At 50.6% G+C, this 14,481-nt stretch overlaps 5 protein-coding genes across 5 annotated transcripts; 1 reads left to right on the top strand and 4 right to left on the bottom strand.

Moving 5' to 3' along the window:
- Positions 1-46: 46 nt before the first annotated feature.
- Positions 47-1,787, bottom strand: STEHIDRAFT_165577 (uncharacterized protein; the record flags this gene model as incomplete). The annotated part of the gene is made up of 1 exon (XM_007299926.1): positions 47-1,787. The coding sequence occupies one exon, from the start codon at positions 1,785-1,787 to the stop codon at positions 48-50; it is 1,740 nt and encodes a 579-aa protein (XP_007299988.1).
- A 347-nt stretch (positions 1,788-2,134) lies between these two features.
- On the bottom strand, positions 2,135-4,376 carry STEHIDRAFT_165576 (uncharacterized protein). The gene is made up of 6 exons (XM_007299925.1): positions 4,117-4,376; positions 4,024-4,046; positions 3,807-3,965; positions 3,367-3,744; positions 2,610-3,303; positions 2,135-2,535 (listed from the first exon to the last, which is right to left on the bottom strand). The coding sequence occupies exons 1-6, from the start codon at positions 4,353-4,355 to the stop codon at positions 2,331-2,333; spliced, it is 1,698 nt and encodes a 565-aa protein (XP_007299987.1). The 5' UTR covers positions 4,356-4,376; the 3' UTR covers positions 2,135-2,330.
- A 1,302-nt stretch (positions 4,377-5,678) lies between these two features.
- Positions 5,679-7,025, bottom strand: STEHIDRAFT_152869 (uncharacterized protein; the record flags this gene model as incomplete). Its single annotated transcript, XM_007299924.1, has 1 exon — positions 5,679-7,025. One exon carries the CDS (start codon positions 7,023-7,025, stop codon positions 5,679-5,681), a length of 1,347 nt encoding a protein of 448 aa, XP_007299986.1.
- Positions 7,026-10,286: 3,261 nt separating this feature from the next.
- On the top strand, positions 10,287-10,840 carry STEHIDRAFT_48836 (uncharacterized protein; the record flags this gene model as incomplete). The annotated part of the gene is made up of 3 exons (XM_007299230.1): positions 10,287-10,412; positions 10,461-10,573; positions 10,627-10,840. 3 exons carry the CDS (start codon positions 10,287-10,289, stop codon positions 10,838-10,840), a joined length of 453 nt encoding a protein of 150 aa, XP_007299292.1.
- Positions 10,841-11,644: 804 nt separating this feature from the next.
- STEHIDRAFT_144584 (uncharacterized protein) lies at positions 11,645-12,778 on the bottom strand (the record flags this gene model as incomplete). The annotated part of the gene is made up of 4 exons (XM_007299923.1): positions 11,645-11,779; positions 11,912-12,400; positions 12,462-12,612; positions 12,654-12,778. 4 exons carry the CDS (start codon positions 12,776-12,778, stop codon positions 11,645-11,647), a joined length of 900 nt encoding a protein of 299 aa, XP_007299985.1.
- Between the last annotated feature and the right edge of the window lie 1,703 nt (positions 12,779-14,481).

Genomic DNA, 14,481 nt, shown 5'->3' with positions numbered 1-14,481 from the left:
AAAATATTGGATAATATGTATCGATAAGGTAAGTTATCTGTGAATGCTCAAAAGATATCGTCGTCGTCGTCGTCATCTTTAGTCAACTGCTGTATCAACCGGGCCGTTTTTGACTTGGGCCTATCGGTCACCTTTACCTGCTCTACCTCTGGTCCAACCTCCCTCAACTTCGTGACACTATCACCTCTAACCTTGCAATCTACTATCCGCACCGTCTTCACCGGCGAACCCGTCCCATACCTCCGCTTACACATCGCCAGTAATGTTGCCTGACCACTCTGCCCAGCGTTTTTCGGCCTTCCAATAATAAGATCATCCTTACGTATGTCTATCCTCTGCAGCTTCGGGAAAATATGTGTATTCTTGTCGTATTCGCCCATGGCCGTGAGGGAACTATGCAGATCAGGCCGCGAGCGTAGGAAGTCGTCTTCGATGCAGATAAGTGTGACATGGTAGAAACCTGGGCGAGTAAGGACGTGGTCCCAAAGCTCTGACGAGTTCGCGTCGTGGAGGATGAGGGTTTTGACACAGTTGAGGGGAAACCCGTCAAAGGCTGTCCGAATGACGCCTTCTGGGTCGAAATGGAAGGGTGTGCTGAAGAAGAACGAAGTCGGCTCTTTGTTGTGTATCCCGAACTCGTCCATATCCAGCCCCGTCAGCGAAGACGGCCAGGAGCCTCCGATCAGAAGCTCGTGCGACGAAGCCGATATTTTGAGATGTTGGAAGCTGGGCGGATCACTGCGGGAGAAATGTGCTCGAAGCTCGGCAAAGAGGGCGGTGTATTTGTCGGAGGTAGGCTTGACGAAAGAGAGCCTGATGCGCACAGTGGCGGACATCTCGATAGAACGCAAAACATTTGCAGTACAGGTGTCGTAGTTGCTGCTGAGCGTGATAGCCTTTAGATTCGGAAGGACGACACGGTGCGGTCTCTCGACGAATGAAACGCAATGGTGCGGCAGCGCATGGACGATACTGAGAAACTCCAAACCAAGACTGCTCTCAAGGATATCGAGGAGCGGGTCGTACGATTCGATGTACTCAGTGTGCGCGACGTCCAACTTGACAAGATTGCGGAATGACATGGAAAGCCAGTCGTCGGATATGCCATGCAGGGTGACGTTTTGAAGGCGAGGGAAGTCGGCGCCCAGGAAGATGGTCTCGGGAGGGGGTAGTTCTCCTTTCTTGGGAGGATGATAATCGATGGACGAGGACCTCAGGTAGATAGGAAACTTGGAGGAATGGTTCTTGATCTCGAGGGTTTGAAGCATCGGGGAAGGGGTGGTGTACGACGCGAAGATTGAGAGTTCGTCCGGATGAGCAGGCGAGCTGATCTTGAGTACTTCGACGTGGTCCATCTGGCCGAGAACAGCGTCAAAGACGGCGTCGGGGACAATGCACGAGGATCTGAGAACCATTCTGCGACAATAGTCCGCGAGTTCTATGGTTAAGGGTGCTGATCCTGCTCGCCGAAGGAATGTCAAATACCACTCTGGTCCGAGATGAAGAAGGGGATGCATCCACAAAGAGCATTGCGACAGAGCAATCTCCCTCCAGTAACGGCAAACGTGTGTAATCTCGATCCAGTGTATAGGCGATCTTATACTCGATCTATCATAGGCTTTGAAGTGACCATCTTCATCGAACATGAGCGATTTGCGCTCTGCCTCGGTATAACGGCGCGGCGGATCGATGACTGCGAGCAAAGCGAAGATTTTGGCGAGGATTTCAGTGGGAAGTTTATGGACAGAGGTTTTCGACGAAGCCATATACTGATGTCCTGATGGCATTTTTGCTACTCGTAGAAGAATACCCTTGTCGGCGTGTCGTGTGGGTGAAAATGGGTATCAACGTCGACAGAACACACTGTTACTTGCCGTCGAATTGCGGTCTAACTAGTGACTGATGAACCTACATCATGACGCGTCAGGAGACTCAAACAGAGTTATTGCGACTGTAACTTCCTACCTGTGCGTTTCTTTACCAAGTCAGCGTGGAGCAGCAAATTTGGGCTCGACCGGTTGAGGACCGATTCGGACAATCCGTTCGTCCGGTTCGGTTCGGTCGCCACTGTGGCGCATCTGCTCGGTCGTATACAGGAGGTCCTTTATCGCTTGTCGTGGTTACAAGTCAAGTAAGGATGTTCATAGTATTCCAGTAAGATACAAAAATTGAGATATTGTATGGTAGTGCTCTATGTACGGTGATTTCACGCACCACACGCCTGCAAGTTCCTTCAGAATCGCACCCCAAAAGAGAGAAAATACCAATCCATATTATCCTTCCCTGCCTTTGCTCCGAGAATCAATCGCAACGAGTCAATATATCGGTTCTCACATAATAACACAGTCCTTCTTCTTCTTCCCGCCCTCTTCTCCTCGCCCACCCTGCTGAGCACGCCTCTGCGCGTACTGCTGCTGCCACTCCCTCTCCAGTTGCTGTTGTCTTTCAGCTTCCTGCTGCTGATGCCGCCTACGCGCCTGTACCTGCCTTGCATACGCATCTTCCTCTTCTTGAAGCTGTCTTGCCAGCGCACGACTGAACATCCAGAGCACCCGTTATTAGCATCCTACTCCAAGGGCGCATCGGATGAGATTGTGGAGGGCACTCACTCTGGGTCCGGATCTGCGCCTTCTTGCTCCTGACGGCCACGGTTGGTACCTCCAGAAGCACCTTCGTCCTCCCATCGCACACCGGCCCAATCCCCACCCATAGGCACACTCCTCCTAAACTCCGCATCCACAAACTCCGCCGCACCCTGATCAACGTCCTCCAGTTTCTCCCAGACCACAGACGGCTCATGTAAGAACACTTGGTCCGTCACGAGCGTGTACAATGCCGATGGCCTGTCGCCTTCTCCTTGGGTCTGGGTTGATGGTTGTGCAAGGGCGAGATGCGATGGTGCGGAGGGTGATGAGCCGGCTTTGACGTGCGAGGCGAAGAGGTCTGACGAGGAAGCGGGGGATGGGCGGGAAGGGGGAGGAGAGGATGGGGCGTGCTTATAGAGGACGGAGAGGTGAGAGTTGCGGAAAAGAGCGACGAGTGTGTTTGGTGGGATTGTGTCCTCTTGCTGAGTATCATATTCGCGGAAAGGGTTGGACGCGGATGAAGTAGATGGCACGACGAAGGGATTAGTTGAAGGTCCTGGCTCGGACGAGGCGCTGGTAAATGGGTTGGTGGAATGGGACGATGACTGTGGAACCGTGGATGATGATGATGATGATGAGGAGTTTGAGGCGAGGGTGAAGAGGCCATGGTAGGTCAGCTGAGATTGCGTGCTGTCGAGGAATGCACGAGCTTGGACAGCTTAGAATGGGAATCGAAATGAATGAGCCATCACCCCAGAATAGAGTGAACAAGAACACACACCATCTTGTACTTTCTTCCTATCGCTCTCTCCTAAGTGTGAACTTCCACTCGGGCCACTGCTCCCACTTGCCTGCCCCTCTAACGCCTCTTCAGACACAACTAACTGCCCCTGCATCAGCACGTCCGCTTCCACGATTAGATTGACCGCAGAGTCATAGTCTTCTAGGCGCTTGATTGTTTCGTATTCCGATGTGTCAGGGTCGACGAGCCAGCCATGTACGAGCTTGATTCCGGCATGAGAGAAGAGTTCGAGAGCACCATCGGAAGACGGTGAAGACGAGGAAGAAGACGAGGGTGTAGATAAGGATAGCGATGAAAGAGAGGTCGAAGGTCGGAAGGAGGTCGGCGATGTGAATAATGGATTTAGATCCATGCCCTCTACAAGGTCCGAGAGCAAATCAGTGGGGAGTGAGCTGGACGCAGATATCATCGACACGCACTAGTAGTGAGAGGCATCATGGTGAGTGCCATAGATATATCAACGTCAGGAGCGTTGAGTAGCAGATACTCGGCTACCAGTTGTGAGAGGAATTCGTAGGATACAGTAGTACGACTTGCGGGCAAGATTTCAATGTTGCCTCGCAGAATAAGAATATTGCCTATGTTGTTTCTTTAGAACCAAAAACCAATGACCGACAAAGCCGAAAACAGACGTACAAATAGCGATAAATGAACAAGGTCTGACGGGTATTTCGAGTTCAAGTCAACACTCACGCTTCTCAGGTAACGAGCTATTGAAAAGGCACTCACCCGTTGAAGTTCTGGGTAATAATCTTATACGGCCTCATCTGCCCATTCTCTCCTCCAGGGAACCAAATCTCCTTTAGATACCATAAATCCTCTACAGACGACTTCAGGCTGTCATGGGTCTCTTCTGAGCGCGTTTGGGACTGAGATTGGGCCACAACCGGTGCTGGTGGTAGTGGCGTGCTCGTTGTGGGATTTGGGGGTTGTTCTGCGGATTGTGAAGGAGCAACTGGGTCCTCCATGGATGCACAAAAATTGAGGAAAATATTAGGTTGTGAGTAGAAAGAGAGGATGGGTACGAGGAGAACTCCTTGGTTTGAATTGTGGGGTATATTACGCCTCGGGCCGGGCTGTGCCGCCTGCGGAGATTCGCCGAGCCGATCGGCGACGTGTCGTGCCACCGCCACAAAACCCCCACCACGATCGCCGCTGGATCACCTCCGCTTGGTCGAATAATTTCATTTGGTTCGGTCTCGAAACCTGGCAGCCTGAGGTTGCTGTCTAATCTAACACTATTTTGTTCTGTACTTGCTACTGTAGCTCGAAGTTGGGTAAGACTGCAGTTTGGCAAGGCTGTGGCGCAAGCACTTCCCCTCCAGTTCGGGTCTTGGGAGCAACATTTGATGCTGTGTGGATAAACGAAAGCTGCACAGGACTAATTCATGAGCGTGCCCGCAAACTCGACTTTCAGCTGTCTCTGCTCGCGGGACGTGAGCGCTTGAACATCCAGAGCTTCCTTCAACTCACACAGACCGTTGTACACTTGACCGTCGACGAGTCAATGTTGAGCCAATGGCTACAACCTTGACCTCCGCTATCATATCCCAGTTCTTCTTCATCCTGCATGGAGGTATTGTCTCGCACACGACTTCCTCTCTGAATCCTCAACCTCAAGCAAAAGGACCTACAACTGCCACAGATACTCCTTCGAGGTCGTACACTTCCCGAACCACAAATGCTTGGGCATACGAGCTCTCCCTGCACGTCGTATCGGCACAGACAACAGCAACGCCTGCTCGTGCCTTTCTCTTTCCGAGTCACGGTTGTGACCCGGGCAGCGCTCGCACAGATCCACAGTATCAAACTCGAGCGTCTTAGGTTCCAGAAAATTGCTGGCAAGGCGCGGCTCTGCTGTGTCCACTACGGTGAGAAATTGCATCCTGTACATGTAGTCGTGGAGGATGAGGAACTGGGCAGGCGGAACTTGAAGATAGTCGAGGCCATGATTTCAGAGCTCAGGCATTATTGGATCGCGGATGATGAGATAACCGACGTGAGTCAATGGAGAGTAGCTGAACAAGGCGTACGTTTGAGGGTCTCGTGAATCAAACAACAAACAACAAAAGCAGATCGCCCTCGCGCGCGAAGCCTTTGAACATTTTGGTGTTTATGTACAAAGAGTCTGATAACCTACGCCACACATGGATGTCTTGTTTGTTACCAAAGATGTATGTCTGTGCAAGTTGAATCTATGCAACATTCTACGGCAAAGGGTCTGAGTACGAGTTGAATGAAATGTAACCAGCAAACGATTGGATACACTCACCCACAATGTAAATACATAATCAGGTCCGTTTGCCCTTCTTGTTCGCCTTCCCGTCGGAATACTCCCCTTTGCGTCCGCCATTCGCTTCAACAATCGGTACGACAGCCTCAAGTCTCCAAATATTATCGAACGAGACTGTGCAGTCAAGAATATGAAGGCGCTCGAGTTGACTGGCGGCAGGCTGGAGCTCGGAACGGCGAATCAGAAGCGATAGCAGTGCGGCCTGGCTACATTTCCCATCCGGGTAAGGGTACCGATCGCAAAGGTTGGTCTTCACAATCTTAAGTTCCTTCAACTCGGGAAAGTAGTGAACGAGCCCGTGCTGTCCGCTCTCGAACAGTATAGATTCAGAAGGCTGACTATTACGCAGCTCGTCCTCAATAGTGATGGACTTGATGCGCTGCAGGCGAGCGAGACCGTCAACCCACAGCGGGCGGATCGCGGCATTTCGCAGGGAGAGCGTCTCGATGTTGGCAACGGGGAGCTTGTCGAAAGCACGGCAGATGACTGCAGTGCCCGTGACGTCCGGGATGAATGCCGTAGAGAAGGTAAAAGAATATCGCGATGGATCAAAGCTAGACACCCCTTTCGTGTTGAGATGTGTCGTCAAGTGAACCTCGAACCTCGAGCTGGAACATGTGGTGTGAAGGTGACGAAAATCTTCAGTAGACCCTCGAGCGAAGTGAGCTTCGAACTCTGCGAAAAGAGATCTGAAATGGTCCCGTGAGGATTCAATTTCGTTTAGAATCAAGTCAGCCTTGGCAGGCATTCGGAGAGCCTGTAGAATATTCGCGCAGGTGGAGTCCCAGCCTTTTAAGCAGAGGACCTTAAGGCTGGGGAGTTCGACGGCTTTTCGACCACGGTATGGTACGGAATGAGCCGGTAGACAATTGCAGAGACTGACGTCTTGTAGTCCAGGATTGGCCGCAAGCATGTCCAGAAGTGGATCATAAGATGAATGGGGGATACAGAGGTTGATATGCATGTAGACCAGGCTTCCCGATGATAACATGGTCCACGAGTTGGTTGCTAGTAGAGTGAGGTCGATCCTTTGAAGGAGGGGGAAATGGCCACCAAGGAAGTCGGAAGGAAGATCGATGGTGTCCCTACCGAGCTGATACTGTGTTTGTATCTTGAGCGACTTGAGCATCGGTGCCGCAGTAGTAAGCGAGAGTAAGAAAGGAGTCTGGTCCGATTCGGGTGGAGGTATATATGTTACCAAACCGAGTTCCTGTATGCGCGAGATCTGCTGGCGGACAGTATTTGTGATGATATCGTGAAAAGCGTCTGGACCTTGTGTAGCGGTGGAGTACGAATCGCTGAGGTCATGGATGTGGAGTGGCGAATGTCTTGCCCGTTGAATCATCGTCGTGAACCACTGCAGTCCGAGGTGGAGGGCTGGCTTACGCCCTTCCCAACGACGTGCTAGCACATTGCTTTGACATATTAACCAAACTGGACCCTCTCGATCGCTTCCGCGACTACATGGACCGCCAGATGGGACTGATATTAGCTATGTACAGACCTGGCGGCTGCGTCGCAGCGAAGCGTGCAGCCACAGCGGAGGTGGCGTTCGTCACATATGACTAAGCGTGACTGAGCGCGAAGGCGACGCGCGTCGTGCTCTTGTCACGGCGGGGGAACCACTATTTAGAGCACGCTAAAGGCATTTCTATTGCGAAATCTATATTTTATACATAGAGGGAAAAATGCAGTCATCTAAATACCATATTTAGCGTAGTTTGATGTGTAATCTATAGTTTTGCTTTGGATTTTGCTTCAGAGCTTCCCATGTCGGAGGCTGATGAAAGAATATGGACCCGAACGAATGATAATACTTGGACTAGACTTTACAGTCCTCCAAAGGAAGATCTATATATTTTACTTTGATGACAATATTGCGGCGGTGAAAGCCAGCCTTTGGAGTGCTCAACTTGGTGCGCCAGAGATAAACAATTGAGCTCGATATGGAGCTCGATTGTTTATCTTTGGTGCACCAAATCGAGCACTCCAAAGGCTGGCATTCACTGCCGCAATATTGTGATCAAAATAAAATATATAGCTCTTCCTTTGGAGGGCTGTAAAGTCTAGTCCAAATATCATTATTCGTTCGGGTCCATCATCAGCAAGACCGCATTTGGCTAAACCTAACTATTTCGGTCTACTCGGTCTACCGGTAGACACAAATAGATCGTTTGACAGTATCTATTCTCGTCTATTCTTTTTAGACCTGCCTTCTGGGAGGCACGAGATAGAGCATGATAGAGCACAATAGATCACTTCATTTTTCTTGTAGAGCACCAGATAGAGCACAATATCCTTCAAACTTATTGACCAGTTTTGCTGGTAAAAGCTATATATTGCTGATATAGAACAAGCTATGTACATACATGAGACGAGACTAGCACATCACAAAGAAACATGATACAGTATCGTTAAGCCAACGGAATCCCGACTCCTACCAGGCAGCTACAGACCTGAGGACGTGCAAGACCTATTCCACACGGAACCCTCAGTCCTCCAATGCACACTTGGCTCCACATACATCAGTCTCCTCCCCATGAATTGCCCTGGATCTTGACAGTTTCCCGTGTCGAAGGGGTCGAAGCTCGGGAGTTGTAGTCATACATGCATGTAATGGGTGAAGAAGTACACAGAGCGGATAAAACGGTCGAGGTGGAAACGAAGAGAAGAGAGAAGGGGGAGGCGTACCGAACTGTCGATGTACAAAGCTGAGCACTGCACCAATCAAATAGAAATAGCAGCGTCACCTATGCAGGATACATCACCGAGCCCGGAGCCGATGGACAACGCACAAGCGAGAGGAATGCTAAAGGCAAAAGAGACGAAATTAGTGTGCGTCCGTCTTACACCCATGGCAGGCGCCAGAAGAAGCGAAGAACGAAAAGCACAAAAAAAAAAGACCGAGGCCAAAGTGAGCCGCTACGATCACCGCCAACAGTGACGATGACCGTCCGAGAAGAGGCAAAGATACACACGAAAGAGATAAATTGATTCAAGGTAAAGAACGGGGCTCACCGACGACGTACCATGGTGCCACGAGCCCGTCAAGCTGCCTAGCGAATAGACGGATGCCCTGCCCCTCGGTCAGGACTCGTATACTTACACGAACATCATCCAGGCGGGTCAATATGAGTTAAATTAATTGAGGCAGCGGGGGTTACTCACGCGCATCGCACGAACATCCTTTCGTACCGCTATCTCGAAGGCCGACAAAGTGTGTTAATGTTGCCAGGCGGGTTGAGGACAATATAGAGCTAAACGGACGTCATACAAGAGGTCGTATCAGTTGAAATGTAAATACTCGGAAGCGTGAGTGGTCATGCAGGTGAGATTTTGAAGACGGACCTAAAAGAACTTTCATTTTTCCTGCGATTCACGAATTGGGTCATCTTCGCGGAGGCCGCGTGTTTTTGAACCTAAGCATTGGCTCTTGTTGATACAAAACCAATGTCTGTACGAGAAATGGAGGAGATGAAGAAGGGTTAAGCAGTATAAAGGGAACAGGGAGGAAAGCGAGGTGAACGGTAGAAGAGGATAAGGAAGACAAGGCGAGCGGCCGTGGAACGCCAAGGAGCCGCGACGAGAGCGATCAACGCTCAACGAGCTCACGTGGTAATTTAGGGCAGGCCTTGCATCCCTACCGCGTTCCTTGCTCGCCACAACATTTTGGTTTCTCTTACGCTCTCTCTTCCACGACTCACATGTGCTCACTACCTTGTCGATTCATTTGTCCGCCTCGGCACACTCATACAATACTCCGTATATGCATAGGCTGGAGAGCCGTCAAAACACGAGCAGGGAATGGAAGATGTGAGCCCGGACATGTGAGTGCTTTCTACTCGTAGGTGCGTACACCCTTTTCTACCCTGCCGTTCGTTTTCCCCGATCGCGGCTGCTTCGGCTTTGGACACTGCTGTGTCGCCTATGGCCGTATTCCGGTCGGTATCGTAAAGCATCCATCGTGGGTTGTCAGACAAGAGGGCAATCGCAGGAGATGAGCTCACGGATGTCTCCCCGTAAACTACTCGCTGGCTTTCATGTATTCAAATGTTGCAGGTTGCTCGAGTGTCTAATTATGTACCTAGTATATTTTATGTAGCCATACTGTAGATATACAAGCATATTTAACAGTGCCGGCAGTGGTCTGCACGCTGAAGCTCCTCGAACCGGGGAATTTGCGGGGTTGTAGCACTCTATTGAAGCTCCCGCAGCTACCGAAGCCCGAAATGTCTACCAAGCTCTACAAGCGCCCACGGGCATAGAGCGAAAAGACTGATTAGATCGGAATAGACCGAAAAGTTAGATTTAGGCAAATGCAGTCTTGCTGATGATATTCCTTCATCAGCCTCCGACATGGGAAGCTCTGAAGCAAAATCCAAAGCAAAACTATAGATTACACATCAAACTACGCTAAATATGGTATTTAGATGACTGCATTTTTCCCTCTATGTATAAAATATAGATTTCGCAATAGAAATGCCTTTAGCGTGCTCTAAATAGTGGTTCCCCCGCCGTGTGTCGCGTCGTGTCCTGCGAGCCAAACGACGAGATCCTCTACGCTATTCCTGGTGTTGTTGCACATCTTTCTCTTCTTCTTCTTCCCATGTCGAACGCGGACTGGGGTACAGCCAAGAAGCCGAATGATCACTGTTGGCGGCTTATTCGGGAACTGGAGAAGCGAGAGAATGCAAAGGTCATCTATGGTCTCCGACCGGGTGAGGTGTGTACTGTTCGGTCCTAGCATTTTGTACTCTATCTTACATGATTGTTCCTCCAGAAATCATCTGGAGAGACTAAAATCACTGTCTGTCAACGTATGGCTAAAGCTTTGTGGCCCAACTGTACCGATCTTGTCCGAGCTGGACAGCAGGTCAAGACGAAGTGCGAGAGGTACGCCATGCTCACCTTGCGCTATCCTCTCTCCCTCATTTTGTTGTGTGAAGCTTGGCAAAGGTTTATAGAGAGAAGTCGAAGGGTATTAAGGAAACTGGTGGAGGACTAGAAGGTCATGAGCAGGGCACAGAGGTCTTGATGGAGTTCTATGTCCCTGCTCATGGCCCTGATCATGACACCCCGGAGAAGTACACAGACCTGTGGAGTATGTTTACCTGCTTATTCTATGCATATATCACTTCTGATTGCACACTTAACAGCTAAATTAACCAAGGAGTGTGCATTCTTCCCTGACATGCATAGGCTCCTGTTCACGAACGCAACGGGAACACCCCCCGCTGTCACTCGTGGTGTTGGCCGGAACGGACGTCAAACAACATTTTACCAAGCTCCCGATGGACATCAACCTGCTGCTGCTCCTCCCCTCCCTCACCCTGTCCCTGACCATCTCATCGACCCCGCTCTTCGCTTAGCTCAACCTGCTGCTGATGTACAGATGGCCGACATCACCAACGTACCCGCTCAACAACTTGCACCACCTCACACAGGTGCTCCGGTAACTCCTGAGAATATTCCACCTCCTGCCACACCTGCTCATCTCACCCGAGAGAGGATTGATGCTGTCAAGGCCAACTTCAAGACAATACCTCGGTCCAACGGGATTGCCGACGTCCTAAAGGAGACCCTTGAGTCAGTTTCTTTCTTCCCCTCTCTTTCTATTTTTTCCTCTATACTCTCACCGGTCTTCTGTACTGATTTTATGTGACTCTTCTCGCTTAGTCGCAGCCTTGTGAACTTTCAGGCTGATGCTCGCCGAGGTTCCATCAAGGATCTCCGCGACCATATCCAGAGTTTACGGGCAGACAGAAATGCACGCCTTGACCGTGCAATTCGTGAGTTCGATTCAGGTCTTTTGGAGATGGCAGAGTTTCGGGAGGAGAAGAAGGGAATCAATCGGGAGATTGACTCGCAGATTGCAATTCTGGAGGATGAGGTGATGTCTCTTCTTCATCCCGAGCGTGCTACGTCCACATCCCGTTCCTCAGCTGCACATACCCCTGCTCGTACTCAGAGGGCGGTCTCTCCAGATTGGGATGAAGGAGAGATGGATCGTGATCTTGCTCGTGCTACTTCACCTGCACTACCGGCTGAAGGAATGTAGTACCGTACCATTTGTTTTGTATACCCGTCATATTGACAAATCTTGTTGGAAACATCTTTGCATGAATGAAAGTATGAGAAGATCTATTTCTACACTAAACCCATCTCACGAGCCGCTACTATCTCAGCTACAAGCTCCCGACGCCTAGCCTCGCTGTCATCGCCAAGATCTACATCCAATGGATCATCTCTCTCTCCCCGGTCCTCCGCCTCCTGAGCACGACCATGTGCTGGCAAGAACTCCACACCTGCGACCCATCCATCAATATCCAGGACAGCATTGTGCATGAGAATGCAGCAGGAGACCCAGTTGCATGCACGGAGGTGGTCTGCCTTCGTTCTGATTGGAATACGAAGACCACGGAGAGATTGCCATCGACCTTTGAGTGCACCCATGCAGTGCTCTGAACGAACACAGAGACGAGAGACAAACTTGTCGAAAAGGGCATTGGATGGGTCAAAGGCGGCAGGGCGTTTGTGAACAGGGATGGTGCGTGCATTGACGGTGTATGCTGAGTCGCCCCAAGCGAATTCCCGTCCACTGAATAACCAGTCAGGGTCTGCACCTGCACAAGTCTCATCGAAGGCAGTGGAGTCGTGAGTGGCACCAGTGTTGCCACAGGAATAATCGCCAATCCGTAAATTGGATGGGCAATTCCCGATCTGTGATACAAAACTATTAGCATTGTCATAGAAGGTGAATCAAAACTGAGAAGAGAAAAACCTGGCAGTTCAGGCCATAATTACACTTTCGTGTATAATATGATGCCCCGTCGAGCCCTGGCCGAGCGTACAGCACAATGATTGTCCCATCGTACATGATCCAGCCCTCTCTCCAACTTGAACCCTCAAAACCTAACTTCTCCTCAATGTATCTCTTCTCCACCTCCTTCTCATCATCCGTCAGAGGCCGTACAATATGTCATGCAGAGACATGAGCGCATCGAGACACCTATCCGTGAACAGCTCAACAGCTCCCTCTGAATACCCGGACATCCGCGCCACATCGGTAATTGATGAACCATTCCCATACCGCCCCATCCGATAGAAGGTGATAGCGAGTTGATCACGTACTGGTGCTTGAGGACAGTTCGAGTTATTTTGGAATGCGGCATGGCCTTCGATGAGGTCAAGGATTGTATCAAAAACGCGTGGGGAGACACGCAGCATGTTGACAAAGCGGTGATGATGGGCTGGATCCTTGGCATATTCCCATGCAAGGTGAAGCTGACCAGCTTTGGGAACGGGAATACGAGGATTAAGATAGCGAGTGGTCATGATAGTGTGGATGGCAGCACAGTCTCTCTGAAGTTGTTGGAGTAGCTCTTGGGAGGATTTAGGAGGTAATAAAGTAAGCTGAACAGCCATAAAGGCCATATAAGCCTCAAGGAGCTCTTCGCGGGTTGTTGGGGGACTCATCGTGGACGATGCGGACGCGTCTCAACAAGAACAAGAGCAAGAGCGCGACGCGCGTTCACCGAACGTGACAAGCGCGCGACGCTTACTTAAGTTCCCACGGCGTCACACCGCTGCGGCTGCCCGCTTCGCTGCGACGCAGCCGCCAGGTCTGTACATAGCTATTTGAGAATAGAAAAGGCCTTGGGAAGCGTCTTCGCTGGATCAACGCAACGTACGTGTGCCGCCGCTGGAGGAATGTGGCCCTAGGCCATGCTACTCTATCATATGGATGGGCGAAAGGTCATTCAAGCGAGACTCGAATGACGCTGCGAGGCCGCGAAGGGAGGCGATCTCAGCGCGCATCTTGTGGCGAGAAGTCCTCAGAAGGTCTGGATGTTGTTCCAGAGTCGTACAATCGTAGGCGTCGAGTCTTGATCGCGCTGCTGCATCCCAATAGAGTTTGACCCTTTTTTATCCCAGTCAGTAAGTAATGGCTCTTGAGCTCCGGATGAGGTTGCAATTTCTTACTCTGGAAATTTATCGATATTTTCCATCTTCACGACAGACTGGGGCCGTCAGATCGCAGTCAAGCTATCAAGAATGACGGACAAGTATGAGTCTTTCAACAGCAACTATAGAATCATATGTAAATTTTTGCCTACGTTTGACGACGAAGACGAAGTCGTTGGGAAGTCGACTCGTGCGCGTGAGCGCCGATCGCCGGTTCTCGTCAGGGCGGCGTTTCGGGAATTGCCGCAAGCTCAAATAACTTTGCACTGCCCACGATTCATCGTACCCTGATGCTCCCTTGAGCTCCTCCTTCAAAGCTGTCATCTAAAAGGCCTGCAATCCGCTCATTCTCAAGCTGTCCATTCTTTTCGTCTGCTGCCATGAAGTACGACTATCCTGTGCTCGATCTGAATAATCCGTGCTACTCTCCGACTCTCGACGGCGATGCGTACCTAACACATGTTGCCTCAGTACTCTCGGATCCTCCTCGTTCTCGAGATCAGTATCTCCTGTCTTTTCTTGCCAGGTTGATCTACCCGGCACAAAAAGGTAGTACTACATTCGTTGGCTGGCCTTCTAAACACCCTCGGTCGACCTTTTGCGAAGAACTCCTATCGTCTCAGGAATCTCAGGACTCTTCTTCCAGCCATCCCCACCGTCAGCACCTCACCTTTCACAGCGACAAGGCCGGAAACAAACGCATATACTCGACGGAAGCATCCCCGGCGGCAGCTGTTCCTGTGAAGCGTAATGCTGCTCTTCTGCACGGTTTTTCGGACTTTCTCGACGATTCGGAGCTCCAGAGCATCAAGAGACGTAGACTTTCCGATTCCTTC

Source organism: Stereum hirsutum (assembly GCF_000264905.1).
Source record: "Stereum hirsutum FP-91666 SS1 unplaced genomic scaffold STEHIscaffold_2, whole genome shotgun sequence".
In the NCBI taxonomy this organism is placed as follows: domain Eukaryota; kingdom Fungi; phylum Basidiomycota; class Agaricomycetes; order Russulales; family Stereaceae; genus Stereum; species Stereum hirsutum.
Note: the sequence above shows the minus strand (reverse complement) of the source record. Positions and strands in the feature narration are given on the sequence as shown.